Source organism: Puma concolor, chromosome B4 (assembly GCF_028749965.1).
Source record: "Puma concolor isolate L17-30 chromosome B4, mPumCon1.1.hap2, whole genome shotgun sequence".
In the NCBI taxonomy this organism is placed as follows: Eukaryota; Metazoa; Chordata; class Mammalia; order Carnivora; family Felidae; genus Puma; species Puma concolor.
In genome coordinates, this window is record NC_141673.1 from 14,161,106 (window position 1) to 14,179,706 (window position 18,601).

Genomic DNA, 18,601 nt, shown 5'->3' on the forward strand with positions numbered 1-18,601 from the left:
TGGATTAGTGTTTGTGTATTTTGGAGGTAAATACCCAGTAGTGCAATTACTGGATCGTGGGGTAGTCCTATTTTTTAACTTTTTGAGGAATCTCCACACTGTTTTCCAGAGTGGCTGCACCAGTTTGCATTCCCACCAACAGTGCAAAAGGGTTCCCTTTTCTCCACATCCTCACCAACACCTGTTGTTTACTGTGCTATTGATTTTAGCCATGCTGACAGATGTGAGGTGGTATCACATCATGGTATTGACTTGCATTTCCCTGACGATAGTGATGTTGAGCATCTTTTCATGTGTCTGTTGAGCATCTGGATGTCTTCTTTGGAGAAGTGTCTGTTCATGTCTTCTACCCATTTCTTAGTTGGATTATTTGATTTTGGAGTGTTGCATTGTATTATCCAGTCTTCTCTTTAAAGTATACATGTGGAAACTGAGAACAGGGAAGCTGTGTCTTGCCCGTCTAGAGTGAAAAGACATTGTGACTCTCCTGATTCTTCTTCCCCTCCATCTTGTCATTCATTTAGTGTATGAACTTTTGTAAGGTACCTACTATGTGCCCCCATGTATGTGAGCCACACAGAGAGGAACTATGAATCCCAGCATTTACAGGCCAGCAGGAATGACCATTAAAGATGTAACTTCTTGAGGTTCTGTGAGGGACCATGCCCCCTCCCAATGGAATTCACCTAGTCTAGGGTGGGAGGAAGGATGTCCTGAAGAAGATAGATCTAAGCGGAGGCTGAGTGGGAATTTGCTGGTAGAAGTAGCGATGTTCCAGGTAGAAGGAGCTGTCCATTCCAGAGGTGCAGGGTGGTGAGAGCCTTGATGAAGAGAACAGCAAGAGATGATGTGGCCAGAAATGTAAGCCAGAGTGGGTCCCGCAGAACTTCGTGTAAAACATGCTGAGGAGTTTGGACTCCGTGAGGGAGGAAAGCAATGGAAGATCATGGAGAGAATGGCCGGATTAGATGTTCATTTCAGGAAGATCATTCTGGTTGCTTTGTGAAGGATCTCAATCAGCAGGGCCAGAGGAAGGGGGATAAGTGAGGGGACGATTGCCTTAATTCAGGTGGGAGGCACTGAGGGCCTGACACAGGGATCAGAAGCAGCAGGGTGACAGTTAGATGGACCAGTGAGGGATCCTGCAGCTGAAATCAGTAACTTTCTGCAAAGGTGTCTAGACGTTGAAAGGGAAGAGGAATCTCTTCCAAGTGCTGCCACCCAAGTCTTCCTTTGCAAAGCCTTCGCCCAGAAGTCCTGCCTGCTTTGGCCCACATGCTGGCCACCTGTTGATCCGCTGTGCCCATTCCTTCCAGGACTGGGCAGGATATCTTGGCATTGATTTTGAGTGTTATGGTGGACAGGACGCTGGCTGAGACCCAGGAATCCTGTTCCCACTCACCCCGTGTGCTGTAGTGAACTGTGTGGCTTCCAGCAATCCTATTTTTACCAGCCTGTTTCCGCATTGTAAAATGAAGAAATGAACTTTTATCAGGAGGAGGCAGAAATGCAGTCTTGGCCTAAAAGAGCCAAGAATGCTGAGCCCAGCCCCCACCTCTGGCTGCTGGCTTCTCTCCACCCTAATTGTGGCATGATTGCTTTGGGAATGGGGGACAGGGCTGAGGTCTTCATATTTTTCAAGAGAACCTGGAAACTTGGATTTTTGTGTTTTGATTTTTAATGTTGACAACTAATTTAAAGAACAAAAACAAAAACACTATTGAGCCCCAAATCAATTATGTCTTCAGGCTGAATAGAACTTCCCACCCCCATCCTGTGCCACCAGTTTGTGACCTCTGACCTAGGTAATTCCTAGGCACCAGAACTGGGGGGACTGGTCAAGAATATGATTCTATCGGGCGCCCCAAATAAGCACGTACTGTTCTTCTCATATGAAGATAACCATATTGGCTTGCCATCGGCTTCTGGAAAATTTTGTCCCCAGTGAACGGGATGAATGTGTTTCTGATCCAGACACTAAAAGTGGATGTGCTTCGTGACCAGTATTATATCATTACTTTGGGATGAGGTTAAGAGTACTGCTTGCCATGAGAGTCGTGGACCCCAACAAGGCCGGCGGACCCTCTTCGAGACTGACTTCTTCAGCATCGATTTCCAACAAAACGCTCTCCCCAAACTCTGTTAAAATGTTAATATTAAAAATGAGGATAGTTACAATTTCTTGAGCCCTTAACATGGGCCAGCAAGCCTGCCAGCTGCCTTATTATACGTCACCTCTCTTGTTCACACTTCTCTGTGAGGTAACGGTTATTACAGGTGACCAAACTGAGGCCCCAGCGAAGTAAAATTTTAGTGTCAGTGGAGGAAGGTGGGCTTGCCTCTGTGACACCCTGCTCCCTAATGGAAGGGGCCAGACCACTCTCAGACCCCGGGACACCAGCACAGGCTGACTGGCAGCCCTCTCACTGGACCCCCCCAGACATTCGTATCATCCTTTTGGGGGGACCTTTCCCCCACACAGTCCAGCATCATGGCTCCCCTCAGCAGTTGCTTACCAACCAGCTAATATTACAGCAAAAACAAACAGATCAATTGGAAAATAATGAAATCAGTTATTCGCACGGACACAGCTGCAGAATTTCACTGAAATCTCTCCCCCTCCTCTTCGCCAGTTCCTCCTAAAGGAGCTGGTAGATGTGTGGCTTCCACTGGATCTCAGAAGCGTCAAGTGGGATTCAGCGGGGCGCAGCAGACCTGCATCCGAATCCTGGTTCTTACCAGGTGTGTGACTTGGGGCAGTTTCGTCTCTCCAATCCTATGTTTTCTCAATGAATAAAGGGGCTAATGATAGCCTCGTGTGAGGGAATGGTCAGTATACAGCACTCAGAATTGCTCACAACACTCAGAATTGGACTTCATTGCCAGGCCCCCACCCCCACCCCTTCCCACTGCAGACTGCCAGCTTTGGTGCCCCCGGGTGACTTCATATAACCACCTCCACTTTTTTTCTTATAAAATGAGAAGCTGTGTAGTTATATTCACTTATTCAAAAAAATATTTAGTGAGTACCTATTATGTGCCAGGAAGTGTGCTGCATTGTGACAGTGCTGTCCCTGGAGTCATTCAGACTTGCCTTTCTTTTTCTTTTTTGTTAAGTTTATTTATTTTTGAGAGACAGAGAGAGAGGGAGTGCACAAGTAGGGGAGAGGGAGATACAGAATCCGAAGCAGGTTCCAGGCTCCGAGCTGTCAGCACAGAGCCCGACGTGGGGCTCGAATTCACAAACTGTGAGATCATGACCTGAGCCAAAGTCAGACGCTTAACCGACTGAGCCACCCAGGTGCCCCCAGCCTTGCCTTTCAATTCTGAGTACCCTTTACTCAGCTTTTAGTTGGCCTCCAGAAAGGTACTTAACTTTCTGTAACTTTTTTTTTTCTTCATTTGTGAAATGGGGATCATATTATTCCTTCCCTCTTAAGGTCCTGGGAAAATTAAATATAGTCGTATTTGCACAGCACCTGGCAAAATGCCTTGGAACGTGCTTCATTCCCCGAATTGTCATGGCTGCCGCGGCCCTGCACTGTTCCAGGCGCGGGGCTATCTCGGTGGGCAGAACAGGCCCCGTAGGTTCCTGCCCTCATGGGGTTTACATTCTAGGGGCTACTCTCAACTGTCGTTGCTGTTGCTGTTCTTGCTATTGGTACAGACAGAGAAGATCCAGGAGTTCAGACTCACAGCCAGGTGACCCAGGGTGGTGGACAGGGGGGGCCTTGAAAAGAGTTGGGTAGTCAGTAATGGACTCGAAGGACTAACAGGCGTAGAGGCCTGATACATCCTGGCACTTTCAAGGGCTGTTCCGGAAGGTAGAGGGAGATCCATGAGACTGGGCAAGCTTCCCGCCCCTTTCAGTAATCCTGAAGAATCCTCATCTTTGTTCACTGCCTGAAACTTAAAACATCTGCTTTGCAAATGTTGCTTTTGCTTTCTAGGGGACGAACATGCCACCCTACACGGATACTGTATTCTGACAGCGTGCAGGAATGACAGATTTCAGTTTTATTCTGTTCTCTCCAGGATGATGTCTAACCACCTTCCCGCATCAAATTTCCCTTGGCACACATAGCTTCTCTATAAATACTTGTTGAACGAGTGCAGAAATCTGAAAAGACCAGGCCGAGGTAGCACCAAGCAAGGCTGGCTGGCTGCCTTCCAAGAGCCATGACTACATGGCACTTCCTCGGGTTAATTCATCATTTAATCCTGCTATCTCGATGACATTTAACGTTTATTGAGCACTTACTATGTGCCAAGCACTGTTACCAGCACTCTGCCTGTATCTTCTCATTTCACCTCATCACAACTCATTTTAGAGACGAGGTGGGTTAGACTAAGAAGCATGCCCTCAGGCACAGCATTGCCAAGGGGACAATTCACTTATCTTGGGCTTATCCCAAGGGTTCTGTGCTTATGGTGTTTATTGCTCCCATTGCCTGATGGGCCCATCTCCACTGCCATCATGATGGCCACGCCCATCATCACGGGTTGTATTTGTCAAGTGCTATTCCATGCATTGGAGAGCTGTCTTCACCTCTACATGAGATAACCCATTTAAGCCTCACAACCGCCCCCCCCCCCAACCACATGCACAGAGAAGAGAAAGCTGTGGCACGACGGTGTAACTTGCTCGAGAGCACAAGCTGGTGAGGGTCCAGGTAGGATGTGAATCGGGCAGCCTGCCCCAAAGCTGCCCTCCTAACTTCAGGGGTATTGACTGCCCTCCCATAACCCACAGCCAACACTTAACAAAGTGCCCTCACAGAGAAAGCGCTCCCCGAAGTTTAGCCCTGATTGCTAACAGTAAATATGGTGGCCATGGGGTAGTTAAATAGGGGTCAGTAGGGATGTTGAGAATTACATGAGGTGGTGAATATGGAGTCCCTAGCGTGGAGCGTGGTGTTGTAACTATAGCTATTTCGTTGTTTAAAAATTTGCCCCCAAGACTCATTTTCAGCTTCTCTTTCTTCCTGACCCCTCTCTGACTGACAGGTTCTCTCTCTGGATATGTTAATGCCACCAATTTCGGAGCCACGGGATCTTGCTGGGGCCTGGGAGCCCCCTGGCTCTCCAGACCTCATCCATTATGTGTGTCTTTTACAGTCGCATTCTCTGTGGGCAGCCTGATCACCCTCATTTGCAAGTCTTTGCTGTTGTCCCCACATACCTCCTGGAAGCCTGTCTTCCAGGAGCTCATTTCCTAGGCAACTGGAATAGGGTCTGAGTCCACCCTGTTACCTGCCTCCCTGTTCAGGGAGGAAGCAGGGCTGGCTGTGTGAGGCCTGCCTGCCTCTAAGGTTATCAGCACAGTAATCAGGACAGCGGCACTCTGCCCCTGCCTTCCCCCGCCCTGAGGGAGGCTGCTGAGCCCTCAGAGATGCGGTTCAGGTGAACCTGAACCTGGTTCAGAGCCCCAACACTCTGGTTAAAGCCATGCTTACATCTAGTGCTACTGAAGCTAGGTGGTTTAAGGGGTGGGGATGGGGGCAGCTGGAGACAGGGGCCTCTCCTAGCCTCCCTGAGACACACACACACACACACACACACACACACACACACACACACACACACGATGGGGTTGTGGAGTGGTGAGGGTGTGGAGCTGATGGCCAAGAAAGAATTCTTGAAACGTCTTTGGTGCAAAAAAAGGTGATTTTATTAAAGCACGGGGACAGGACCCTTGGGCAGAAAGAGTTGCATTATAAGTGTGACGGGTGACCATTTATATACTATGGAGTTGGGGCACCTGGGTGGCTCAGTCAGTTAAGCATCTGACTTCGGCTCAGGTCATGATCTTGTGGTTTGTGAGTTCGAGCCCCACGTCGGGCTCTGTGTTGACAGCTCAGAGCCTGGAGCCTGCTTTGGATTCTGTGTCTCCCTTTCTCTCTGCCCCTCCCCTGCTCATGCTCTGTCTCTCTCCCCAGAATAAATAAACATTATAAAAAAAATTGTATACTAGGGAGTTACGGGAGGTAAAGACAAAAAAAAGGTGGGGGGGGAATTTCTAAATGAGCTTTCTATGCTAAAGAGGACTTCTAGGATACCGGAGGCCTTGCTATTGTCAAGTTAAAGTTGTTTTCTCTCTAGTAAGACATTAGCGTTGGGACAGGACGGGGGTTGCTGGAGAAATGTGTGACTCTGTGTTCTGTCTCAAGTATCTATCCGTGGGCTGCAGGTTATAAAGCAACTTAACTTTACCTACCATTCCCTCCTTGCCTGTTCCCCACATCACTGTGGAGGGGAGGGTGATTTGGGGGCTCCAGGAAACTAAGTCTAAGGATTTCTGGAGATTAGGCTGTTGAGAAGATTGCCTTTTTCTTGTAGTTTACTAAGACATTTGTAAACTAATGAAGACTTGGGTCCTGCAGGACTGTGATCGCTATCAGTTAACCATTTGTTTTCTTTCCTTTCCTGTGTCCTTGGGCAGCCAGGAGTGCCTGAGTACTATCACACACATCCCACGGAGTGGGGGAGGGGTTGCGAGGTGTCAGTTTGCCTTATGCTCCCTCACCCCCCCCCCCCCCCCACACACACACACACACACGAATGCCCTTCCTTGCCCCTCCCCGGTTGGTTACACCTGTGGCCACACTAGCCTGCTGCTTCTCACCATCTGAGCTCACTTACGGGTTTGGTTTGCATCCTGCCCACCCACTAGCTCCAGGAAGAAGCTGAAATCAGGAAAGGGTCTGAGGGTGAGCCTCAGACGTGTGCCTCAGCTTTCTCTTCGAGCAGGGACCACCTCAGCTGTGCCCACGTACTCCTGGAGAACATCACCAGAGAATGTGACCGCACAGCAGTCTGCGAAGGAACAAGGAAGGAAGGAGCGTTTTACAAGTGCCTTCTGTGTACCAGGCACTGTGCTACGTGCTCGACAAATGTTCTCCTTTTTATGGCGACCCAGTCAGTGCACAGGGCTTCCATTCCCATTATCCAAGCGAGAGGATGAACGTGCAGAAGATAAATGTGCCCAGAGGTCCTGTGGATTAAGGGACAGGACCAACCACAATTTCAACCCAGTTTTGGAAACTCCCATCATTTCCAAAGGATAACCTTCACAATACCGTCCTCTCCTCCATAGGACAACCATAGACGAATTCCTTCATTCTCTGTACACTTTTTGAGTGCCTACTGTGTGCCAGAGCTAGATACACAGCCGTGGACGAGGTGCATCCCTGACCTCAGGCCTGGCAGAGCTGACAGGTTACACACGCAGGCTGTCTGCATGCTGTGACCGCGGCCACCTCCCACCATCCCTAGCGAGCAGAACTGTCCAGAACCACCTCCCACGATCCCCAGCGAGAAGAGCTGTCCAGAAGGAAGCAGTCCCCAAGAAGATGTGGGCCCATCATCCGAGGGATGCGTCAAGGCCAGCAGAGGTGGGCAGGAGAGGTGCAAGGGCAAAGCTCCTCCTGCTGGCTGTGCACAAAGCCTTAAGAGAAAGCGTGAGGCCGTTCTGGGGTTTCAGAAATAGGTGCACACTCCAGCATAACTTTCCTTCCCGCCTCCCATCCCTTTTGAATATGACTTTCACCTAAGTCCCCAGGAGCCCATAAGAGCTGCTTGGACTCCTTACAGCTCAGGTTTGATTAAACAGCATGCTCTCTGATATCGGATGCTGCCGACTGGGCTGTGCAAATGCAAGGCTCCGAGAGCTGATGAGCCTCCTCCTTCTCTCCTGGCATTTCGACGCCAGCCCCAGTGCCTTCAGCCCGTGGTTCCCAGCAGTCTGTCACTGGTCAGCATTGGCCCCAGCCATTCATCGCACTGCCACAAAATACCAGCTCAGCCAATTCTGTTATGGGAGCAGAAGTTCGCACGAGCAGAAATCAAGGATTCCCCCCTACCCCCACCCCTGCCCAAAGGTAGACAGAACAAGAGATATCCAAATGGTAACCAGCACCACAAGGGCTGATGCCCAAAGCAGTTCCCTGATCAAAGCCGACGCAAGGGGGAAGCTGCTGTCCAGAAATTCTGGGATGGAGTTCTCCAGCTGGGGGCAGAGGGTGTGGTCTTAGCACCAAATGAGAGAGGAGTTGGGGAAGATGAAAATGGACAAGTGTCAGATTTGACAATGAAGGGACACTACTGATCGTGGCCAGATCCGGGGCCTCGATGGCAGACTCCACTTGTTTGAAGAAAGGAAATCGCCAGTGTGGGAGGCTCAGTAAGCCAGCACATCGGTGCTCACGTCTCCAGACACCGCCTGTGCTCTGGCCTCTGCCCCACCTGGCTGCTGTGAGGAAGGGTCTGCCGTGAGGATAAGCATACGGGCTGTAGCCACCGGTGTCTCCCTCCTTCCCGTTCCCACTGGCTCTTCCATCAGCTGCCTTGACCCATGGACTCCAAGAGGCTCAGTGCTCCAGGTGTAAAGTCCCCACATGAACAGAGTTGGCTGAGACAGATCCCATGATTATTGATCTTTCCCAGTTATTTCTAAGCTGGTGCAGCCTTAACTAAAACAGTGATTGTCATCACCTTCACTTGATAATGATGATGTGATGATGGTGATTGCACCTGCCAGCTGGGTTATAAGGCAAATTGCTCAGCCTCTTGGAGTCTTAGTGGCTTCATCAGTAAACTGGAAATACTGGTGCCTGTGTCCTACATGGCAATGATTCAAGAAGTGAAGCATATAAAGTGTTTAAGATGCTTGGTACTGAACACACATAAGCATTCTTTACTACCGTCTCTTAACCACCTACAGTGAATGTACCAGGCATTTCTAAGAAATTCAGTTTCCCCAAACCTTATGTGCTTTCTCATTTTCAGAGCTTTGCAAATATTTAGAGCCCCCTCCCCTAACCAGCTAACTCCTGCTTCCTCGAACACAGTGGTGGGAAACTCTCTGTGACTCTGCACCAGAGAGCCCTGCACTCCTGTCTTCCTCCCCCCCTGCACTTTGAGCTCTGTGCAGACAGGTTATATCTGTTCATTCAGCTCTCTACTCCGTTTCTATGCCTGGTTTCATAAATGTCCATTAATTAATGAGTGTAGTATCTCAGTTCTGTTAATAACCAGGTCTGTGAAATGTTTATTATCAAGATAAGGAAACACAAGCCCAGAGAGTTGAGCTAATTGCCCCCATTGTACAATTAGTGAAGGGGTAGGGTTCAGATAGGATCTCTGTCATCTAAAAGATCACACTTGGGGCGCCTGGGTGGCTCAGTCAGTTAAACGTCCCACTCTTGCTCTTGCTTAGGTCATGATCTCAAAGTTCATGAGTCCGAGCCCCACATCAGGCTCTGTGCTGACAGTGTAGATCCTGCTTGGGATTCTCTCTCCCTGCCCCCTTCCCCTTCCCTTGGAATCTCTCTCTCTCTCTCAAGATGAATCAACTTAAAAAAAAAATTTTTTTTAAATAAAGATCACGCTCTTTCTTACTATTCAGCCTCCTTCAAACTGGCACCCCCCTGAGGGAGATTCAGCCCTCAAATGCATTGAATTTTAGCTGGCTCCTCCTGAAACTTCAGGCTACCTGGCCACAGGGATGCCACAATGCCATGTGGCTACCACACAGCAGGAGTTGAAGAGCATCTCAGTGAGAGGTGTGGGTCCTGGTTCATCCCATCCCCTGCCCTTCTCCCTTTTGCCTGCCCAGAACTGACACCTGATGTCCGCTATCCTCCACTGCCCTGCCTGCCCTGCGGCTGTGCCCCCCTCCCTCCCACCCAATATAGACTGAAACAGGAGATAATTCCAAAACCATTTCTTCCTGTTCAAATTTGACTGTGTTGTCTCCTTTTTAAAAATTTTTTTAAGTTGTATTTATTTTGAGGGAGAGAGAGAGCATGAGCAGACAAGGGGCAGAGAGAGGGAGACAGAGAAAATCACAAACAGGCTCTTCACTTCAGCGATGGAGCCCAATGCAGGGCTCGAACCCGCAAACCGTGAGATCATGACCTGAACCAGAATCAAGAGTCAGATGTTTAACCGACTGAGCCACCCAGACGCCCCTCTCATTTTTATGTACATTGGAGATAGATTATTTTTCTCATTTTGTTTTCCTAAAAATAACGTCAAATGGGGTTGGCAGTGCCTAAGCCCATGCCCGTGAGAGAGGAAGCTTTTGTTTCAGGGAATTCTGAACAGAGCAGAGTGCAGGTAAGTAGAGAGGAAGGAGTTAGCTAATCCTTTGAGGGAAACTGGCAAGTAACTCAAGTCCCATTTGCAGGCAAATCGTGACCCTTTGTGGGACCCCTAGAGGGTCTAAATGGAAAACTTGGCCTCCTCTCCTGGCTCCCAGCACACTGTTAAGAGGTCAGGTGTCAGTGGGGAGGTTTTACTTATTTCCTCTCCACCGCACCATGCCGGTCAGTTCTTTCCAACCTCTAATCACATAAGGTGAAACTAAACATTTTTCACAGCAAAGATACTCATGACAACAAGGTTGTATGTTTTTGCCAAGTGTAAGGTCCCATTTCTTGGCAAGTGACCCTGGCCTCTCTGAACACCCCTGCTTCCACCATAGCCAGCCTCTTCTGACCATCAGCGTGCATGCTAGGTGGGGGACGAGGGGCCAGCATGGTGACGTGGATCCCGTTCCTGACAAATGATTTGACCCTCCTCTTATGTTGATTTGGTTCATTTCTGCAGAAGTACGGGCAGGCCATGCCAAATGGCCATGGCTCTCACACCCACCCATTATCTGGTCTTGGCTGCTGCTTCGGGTCCAGGTGGCAGCCATCAAGGGAGAAACCACGTTGCCAAAATCCAGTGGTCAGTGCCCGCTTCTCCTCTTCACTCCTCCACAGCATTTGACCGCTGATGGCTGCTCCATTTCTTTCTTCGTGGCTTACCGAAGTACATCCCTGTCTCCTGGTGGTTCTTGACTTTATTAGTCCCTCCCTGTAATTCTCATTGCTGGCTACTTCTCTTCTCATTCCACCGTCCCTCGGTGATGTTGTTCAGTCTTGTGGCTTTAAAGGCATCTGCCACTGATCCCCAATATAGCTCCACCCAGCCCTGTCCCTTGACCTCAAAACTCCTATGTCCCAATGGCCTTCTCGGTGCCTCTGCTCAGTTCTCCCATGAGCATCTCAAATGAACTGTTCAAAACTGAAGTCTCATCTTCCCCCAAAAACCCACGCCAGCATCTCTGTTGATAGCAACTTGTCTTCCCATGATGCAAGCCAAGAGCCTTGGGTCACCTCCTGTACTCCACTTTCACAGCCCACGCCCAATGGGTCAGGAAATCCTGCTGGCTCTAAAACCAGGCTAGTCTTTTTGCCTTCATTGTTACTAGCTTGGTCCAAGCTAGCTCACCTGCATCACCTCAGGAGCCTCCTGACTGATCTCCCTGCTTCTGCCCGTGCAGCACTGGAACCTCTTACCAACAAGGCAGCCAGAGAGACCCTTCTTTTTTAGAGAGTGAGAGAGAGAGAGAGAAAGCAAGCAGGGGAGAGGGGCAGAGGGAGAGATAGAGAGACTCTTAAGCAGGCTCCACTTTCAACATGGAGCCCAACACACGGCTCAATCCCATGACCCTGGGATCATGACCTGAGCTGAAGTCAAGAGTCAGAAACTCAGGGCGCCTGGGTGGCGCAGTCGGTTAAGCGTCCGACTTCAGCCAGGTCACGATCTCGCGGTCCGGGAGTTCGAGCCCCGCGTCAGGCTCTGGGCTGATGGCTCAGAGCCTGGAGCCTGTTTCCGATTCTGTGTCTCCCTCTCTCTCTGCCCCTCCCCCGTTCATGCTCTGTCTCTCTCTGTCCCAAAAATAAATAAACGTTGGGAAAAAAATAATTAAAAAAAAAAAAAAAAGAGTCAGAAACTCAACCAACTGAGCCACCCAAGCACCCCTAGAGGGATTCTTTTAATATAGAAAGCAGCTCATCTCACCCCTTAGCTCAGAGTCCCCAGTGGCACTGCATCTCACTAAGTAAAATCCCAAGACCTCTGTATTGGTCTCCTGTGGCTGCTGTCACAAATCACCATGAACATACTTGAAAACAACACAAACGTATTATCTTACAGTAGTGGAGGTCAGGATCGGAAATCAGTCTTTCAGGGCTGAAATCAAGGCACCCCAGGCTGCGTTCTTTCTGGAGGCTCTAGGGGAGAATGTCTTGCCTTCTAGGGGGCATTCTTTGGCTTGTGGCCACCTCACCCCTACCTCTGCTTCCATCATCCCATCTTTCTTTCTGACTCTGACCCTCCTGCTTCTGTCTTATAAGGACCCTTGTGATTACACTGCACTCACTCAAGTAAAACAGGATCATCTTTCCATTTCAGCATCTTTAATCACATCTGCGAAGTCCTATTTGCCAAGTAAGGGTGCGTGTTGCCAGGTTTCTGGGATTAGGACAGGGACGCTTTCAGAGGAGTGGGAGTGCCGTTCTCTTGCCCACCTCAACCTTCAGTGATCTACACGACCCCATGTGACCTGCAGCACCCCTCTTCCTTCGTTGCCTCTCTGGCCCCACTTTTAGGGACTCTCCCTGTTCCTTATTGTGCTCTCGTCATTAGGACCTTTGCACTGGCTGCTTCCTTAGCCTGGAAAGCTCCTGCCCCAGATCACATGACTGCTCCCTCACCTGCTGTTCACCCTTCTCCGTGAGGCCTTCCTGGACCATTCTATCTAAAACTGCCACCCACTCCCCACCCCTGGCATTCCTAATACCCCTCACCCAGCCCCTTCCTCTCACAGAAATTCTTGCTTTCCAACAGTAATTCACTTACTGTTGTGTCTCCGTCCTGGAAATGTCAGCTCCACGAGGACAGGAATGTCTGCCTGTTGTATTTACTGATGTATCCCAAGCGCTCACACAGCCTCTGGCACGTGGTGGAATAAGTGAGGACATGAACAGATGAGTAGCAGAGTCAGACCTTGGCCAGTGCTGGCGCCAGCCTTTGGGACCCCAGTCAAGCCGCTGTGAGAAGATGGGTGGGCAGTCGTGCTAGTGGCCGTCGTGCATGGTGTGGTTACTGTCTGCAGGGCTCTGTTTAAGTGCTGTGTGGTCCTCACAGACCCCCTCTGAGACTAGTGCTGTTGTCACCTCCCCCGTGATCACAGATACAGAAACTGGCACAGAGAGGATAAGTGATCCACCAGGATGCAATGCTGGGCAGCCCAAGCCCTTGTCCTCACCACTGATGGGGTGAAGTCAGAAGAGCTCTGCAGTGCCCTGTTCCTTATTTCTCTGAGATGCTCTTCCGTAATCTCTTCGTGCCTGGTACCTGTTTCCCTGGTGACAGAGACCTGCCTCTTGGGCAGAGGATGGGGTGAAAAGAGATTGAGAGAGATGGAGGGAGGGGTGTATGTGCTTGTGTGTATGGATGTGCACACACACTGGTCAGGACCAGTCTTGGGGTTTGGTCATTCGAAACCCCAGGAAGCCTGTCTACCTTACAGGGTACCCTTTCGTGCTGTTTCTTTGACATGACACTGAGCCCGGGCAAGCCTACAGTCCGCTGTCTGCCACCCCGTCAGTTGGTATAGGAATCCTCACTGCTCATGTCCTCTCCCCTGCTCACCACTTTTCCCAGGCAAGAGCAAAGCAGGCGGTATTTGTAGACTTGAGCAAGCTATGGGAAGATGCCTAGGGAAGATGTGCAGGAGAGAGCACTAGTAGGGCTCGAAGACAGATGCCACCCAGCGCACGGTCTCCCTCCCCCCGTCAGCTCGGCCAGATCAGACGGGGCCAAACTTAATCTGCCAGGAACACCTGACTTGTTTTGGACATGAAGAAGGACCCAGAGATGTGGCTGGAGACAGAGATCTAACACAGTCTGTCTCTGTAGATAAGCAGCTTGGCAGCCAGAGTCCCACTCCAGGTGTGAGAGTGTGTTCTATTTCCCGCCTCCCCTGCACTCACACATCTCCTGCAACAGGCCCATCAGTAAGCCGAGCCAGAAAGGGGAAGGGGGTTGTTTGTGAAGCAGCTATTCTAAGTCAGACACTGGGTCGGGCTCTAGAGGGACTGTTCTGCTTCATCCTTTCAGCAGCCCTATTGGTAAGAGTCATCATCTCCACTTTGTAGATGGGGAACCTGTGAGCAGGAGAAATGGAGCATCATGCCCAAGGTGGCAGGCAGGATTTGAACCCAGTGCTGGCTGGCCCCAGGTCACTTGCATGTGCTGCACAGGGTTCTGAACTACTTCAGTAGAAGCCTAAGGTTTCTTTTAAGAGTCCCTCAGTCCAGGGGCGCCTGGGTGGTTCCGTTGGTTAAGCATCCCACTCTTGATTTTGGCTCAGGTCATGATCTCACAGTTGTGGGTTCGGGCCTTGTTTTCAGGCCTTTATTTCCAGTCAGCTGATTGTAAACGTTAATTATATCCATGAAATATTTTCATTGCAACATCTAGATGAGTGGTTCCACCAAACAGCTGGCAGCATTGCCTCCCTAAGTTGGCACATAAAAGCAACCGTCTCATAGGCTGAACCATCACATATGCAGTGCTTAACGTGTGCTAGGCATGGCACCAAATATTTCCATATGCACGTGTGCTTTTCCTCACCAAAATATTTAACGAGAGCATGAACTCTGAATCTCAGAATGGTTCAAGTGACTTTCTAGAGTCAGAACTAGAGGCTAAGTGTGTCTGATTGCTCCTGTACCAGACTGCCTTCTAGAATCTTCAGTGTTAATCTAGATTTAGGATTCTAAGAGGAATGAGTGAAGTGACCAAAAGTCACTCAGCCTGTCAGGGCTGGCTCCAGAACTCAGGTCTCTTGGCTCCCGGTCTAGCCTTCTGACCTCAACTATACTGCCCCTCTGTTCCCTGAAGATTCTGCATTGGAAACACTCCATCTCCTGCAGGACTCACTTTCCAGGTAAATAGTGGAGGCATGCTGTGCATCCCTAGGTGGTCCACAAACCCCCAGCAAGGGAAGGAAGCCGTGTGGAAGGATCCAAGCTGTCTTTGCCATGTCCATGAGCAGATGTGCTCAGAGTCAGCATCCTGGAACCACTTTACTGCTGCAGCAACTTCGTAATGAGACCCATTCAGGACATCGATATCAGAACCTCTTTGAACTGAGTCTGTAATGGGCCTATCTAGTGACAAACCCATCTTTGTGGCAGTGCGTGTTTCAGGGAGAGTAAAGGGAATTTGCAGAAAGCACTCCAGAATCTGATGCTCTCTATGCAGGGAAATAAGGCTTTCTCGGGCTGCATTTTGTGAAGCATGCTGCTTACTGGGTCTGCTTACTCTGGGCCTTGCAACATATCGATCAGGGTGGTTTGGCTGCAAGCAACAGAAACCAATGGTAGGCAGCTTAATAAAAATGAAAAGAAATCAAAGGAAAACAAGACAAAAACTAGCTGAGTGGTATTTCTTATGGAATCAAAGTAGAATCTGGAAAAACCAATATCTGAGACCATAATTAACCTGGGCAGCTCTGGGCCCCCTGCAGCAGAAGTTCAGAAGCCTCGGGGCGCTTGAGTGGCTCAGTTAAGCATCCGACTTCGGCTCAGTTCATGATTTCATGGTTTGTGAGTTCGAGCACCACATCGGGTTCTGTGCTGACAGCTCAGAGCCTGGAGCCTGCTTCGGATTCTGTGTTCCGTTCACTCTGCCCCTCCCCTGCTTGTGCTCTCTGTCTCTCAAAAATAAATTAAGATGTTAAAAAAAAATCTTTTTCGAAGTTCAGAAGCCTCTAGAGTGCTGCCTGACATTAGTACATGTCAGCTCTTTGGTTTTCAGTCTCTGCATCTCCGTTCAAACTTCCAAGAGTGAGAAACTGATTTGCTCAGCCTGAGTCAAGTGTCTGCCCCTGAACACCGCCCTGGCCGTGTGTTCTGGGAGCTGCTCCTCCACACAGGGACGACGAGAAGGGGAGTCACCTTTGAGCAGGCAGCCTGAGAAGTGGCCACCGTGACTGTGATTATAAAAGTAATAGAGATAGACACACGCGCATTCCTGGATCTCTGTTGTGGCTGTGTATGCACGCTTCACCCATCCCTTTGTGGTTCAGAGCTACTGGCCTCCCACGCTTTTTCCAATTATCTTAACACAATTATCTGCAAATGCAATCTTGGGCTTTTAGCATCCTGAGATATTTGAGACAAGAATGTAAATACCGGGCAGGAAAGATGCGGCCTATTTTGTTCAGTCTGTGTCTCCCAGTGCCTAGTGTGGTGCCTGGCACATAGTGGGTGTGCTCAGTGATTGTTCAATAAGTAGCAACTATCTATCCGTGCTGGGAGGGGGGGACCTCCCAACCCCTCCTTCCTGGTAGTTGCAGGGGCTCTGCTACCTGGTGAGTCCAGGGAAATTCTGTAGACCCATGTGTCCCATCCTCAACACCCAGAACCAGTAGATAAGTTGTCTAGTTTTCCTGGAGGAAAGGTGACGAGCCTCAGTTCTGCTGATGTCTAATATAAGATTGATATAGAAGAGAATGCTTGGCCGTGGATGAGGGAATCTTTGGTGTTTGAAGCCATGAAGTCATTGTTCAGAGACACAAAGCAGGAGAGGAACGCAGACCAAAGCTGTCTGACTCAGACTTGTCCTCCAACTGGCTAAATATAGCTCACCCAGATTCTATCTTGGTGTCACCCTCTATGAGTCTCCCCAGAAATAGTGCCATCGGGACCATATATGATTTGGTATATAGTGAACATAACACAAGCCTGATTCTAAAGAATGAACTACAAATGATATTCAGAGCATTCTAAAATGACCTTCTGGTCCATCTCTCAGCCACCTCTACTCAAGGGGACACTGGTGCTACCCCTTAAGCAAGGGTAACTTCCGAGACCTGTCCTTATTCTGACCTCATCATGGATGGATACCAAGCCCTGCCTCATCCTTCTCAAACTGCGGCTCTGTTCTTGCCCCATGCTGGCCCGGGATAACAGTTACTAAATGGTAGCATGACTTCCCTTTGCAGACCAGTCCCTGCTTACGCATAGGCTCAAAGTTGTGTCGAGTGAAGTGACTTTAACAATACGGCGATAAGTTGTATTGCTATGGAACTGCTGCTTCCAGTATTTTGCAAAATGCCTTCCAGTGCCTCGATTCCCCCAAGGAAGACTTCAGAGATAATAAGCAAATAGCCCTTGCTGGCATTGAGACCCGAGAGTCAGTGGTCTGAGCAGGAAGCCAGAATGAAGTACCATAGTTGTGACCAAAAGGGCTCATAGGAAGACCAAAGCCGGAATAATGATGGTGTCGTGGCAGAATAGTGACCTTTTGTTGCTACAAGTCAGCCATGTGCCGAGTGTACCGAACAGCATTTGTATTTATATTACCTTGTTCAGCCTCCACAACAGCTCCAGGAGGGAGAGATCATTGCCCCGTTTTAGGGAGGAGGAACTGAGGTAGTAAGAAGCTAAATTACTTGCCTGGTACAAGACCCATCATCTTTCTGTGTCCATTACAAACCTCCTGCTCTTCTCCCCTTCAGAATGGTGGCCACAGAGCTAGGCAATGGCAGACGAATTTAGAAGGGCAGGAGCTGGGTCTCAGGGGAGTCGAGCAGAAGGCCAGGGTCAAAGGTAGGAGTGAGTAAGAGGATGGAGAATGTCCCACCCTTGCATGGAATACCAAAGCTCTATTGTATTGGGTGCTGGCTGCAAGGGGCGGGCCTGGCTAGTTTAAAGGTTCAGGGTCTGGGGGATTCAAGGGGTTGAGGAGTCCAAGAGAGGCGACCCAGAAATGCCCAGGTTGGTGATCACGTCATCAGCTTTACGTCTGACGATGCCATGTGGCCAGTGGCACAGCAGGAGTGTGCGGCCAGCGCAGTGGCTCCTGCAGGCTGAGCTCCAACCCCCCGTGAGTCCTTGGAGACCTGCCTTCTGCACTTGGCTCAGAGGTGACATTGCTTCTCTGGACTCCTGAGTGGTATTGGACTGGCTGCTTGGCCTCCCCAAGCCTCAGTTTCCCCATCTTTAAACTGAGAGTTTGACTTGGGCTTTCTGTCCTCCACCCCCTTGTGCCAACCCTCTCCCTGTCCTCACGTGGGAAAGGCTTTTGCCTGGTATCATGAGACCCTGTTTCTGCCTGCCCTCTCTTTTCAGGAAGTCTGTCATCCAGCTTGACCTTGCCAGCACCAAGAAAGCGATGATTGTCCCTGCATTCGAGACACTGCGCTACCGGCTGTCTTTCCCCAAGTCCAAAGCGGAGTTGCTGTCAATGCTGGACATGGGGACTCTCTTCACATTCAGGTGAGTTGCCCTCGGTGCCATCCCTCCTGGGGGTGTCCGGGACCTTCTTGGAAACCCAGGCACCAGAGCTGCTGGCCCAGAAGTTTGTTGCTACCTTAAACCATTTAAAGGCCAGAAGAAGCACCGTTGGCCCCTGCTAGGTCTTTGGAATATTCTTTCTCTTCCCACATGCCGTGTGCTCTGTTTTGCACATGGGTGATGGACATCATGTGTCCAGATGGAAGGATCGGGTCGTCAGGTAGGAAGTTCAGCTTATACTTGATCCCATCTCCTCTCTCTGAATTCTCTCTTTGGTTTGTTTGTTACTTCATTCATCTGGGAAATGGGTTCGTCCTGTTAGCATGATGACTCCTATTCCCCCTTTTCCTTTTTCTGTGAGTGGTCTGGTCTCCAAGGTCCTCAGGCCTAGGATGGGCTCATGTACCTTCAACAACTAATGGCATCAAGGTGACTGCAGGGTCACATATAGCAGATGG

The 18,601-nt window shown here is 49.8% G+C and overlaps 1 protein-coding gene across 1 annotated transcript in view; it reads left to right on the forward strand.

The window, feature by feature from the left end:
* Positions 1 to 18,601, forward strand: part of LARGE1 (LARGE xylosyl- and glucuronyltransferase 1) — a 548,933-nt gene that overhangs the window by 520,468 nt on the left and 9,864 nt on the right. Inside the window, exon 13 of the mRNA XM_086712419.1 lies at positions 17,979 to 18,125. Coding sequence (XP_086568545.1) covers positions 17,979 to 18,125 — 147 coding nt within the window. The remainder of the gene's footprint in view (positions 1 to 17,978; positions 18,126 to 18,601) is intronic.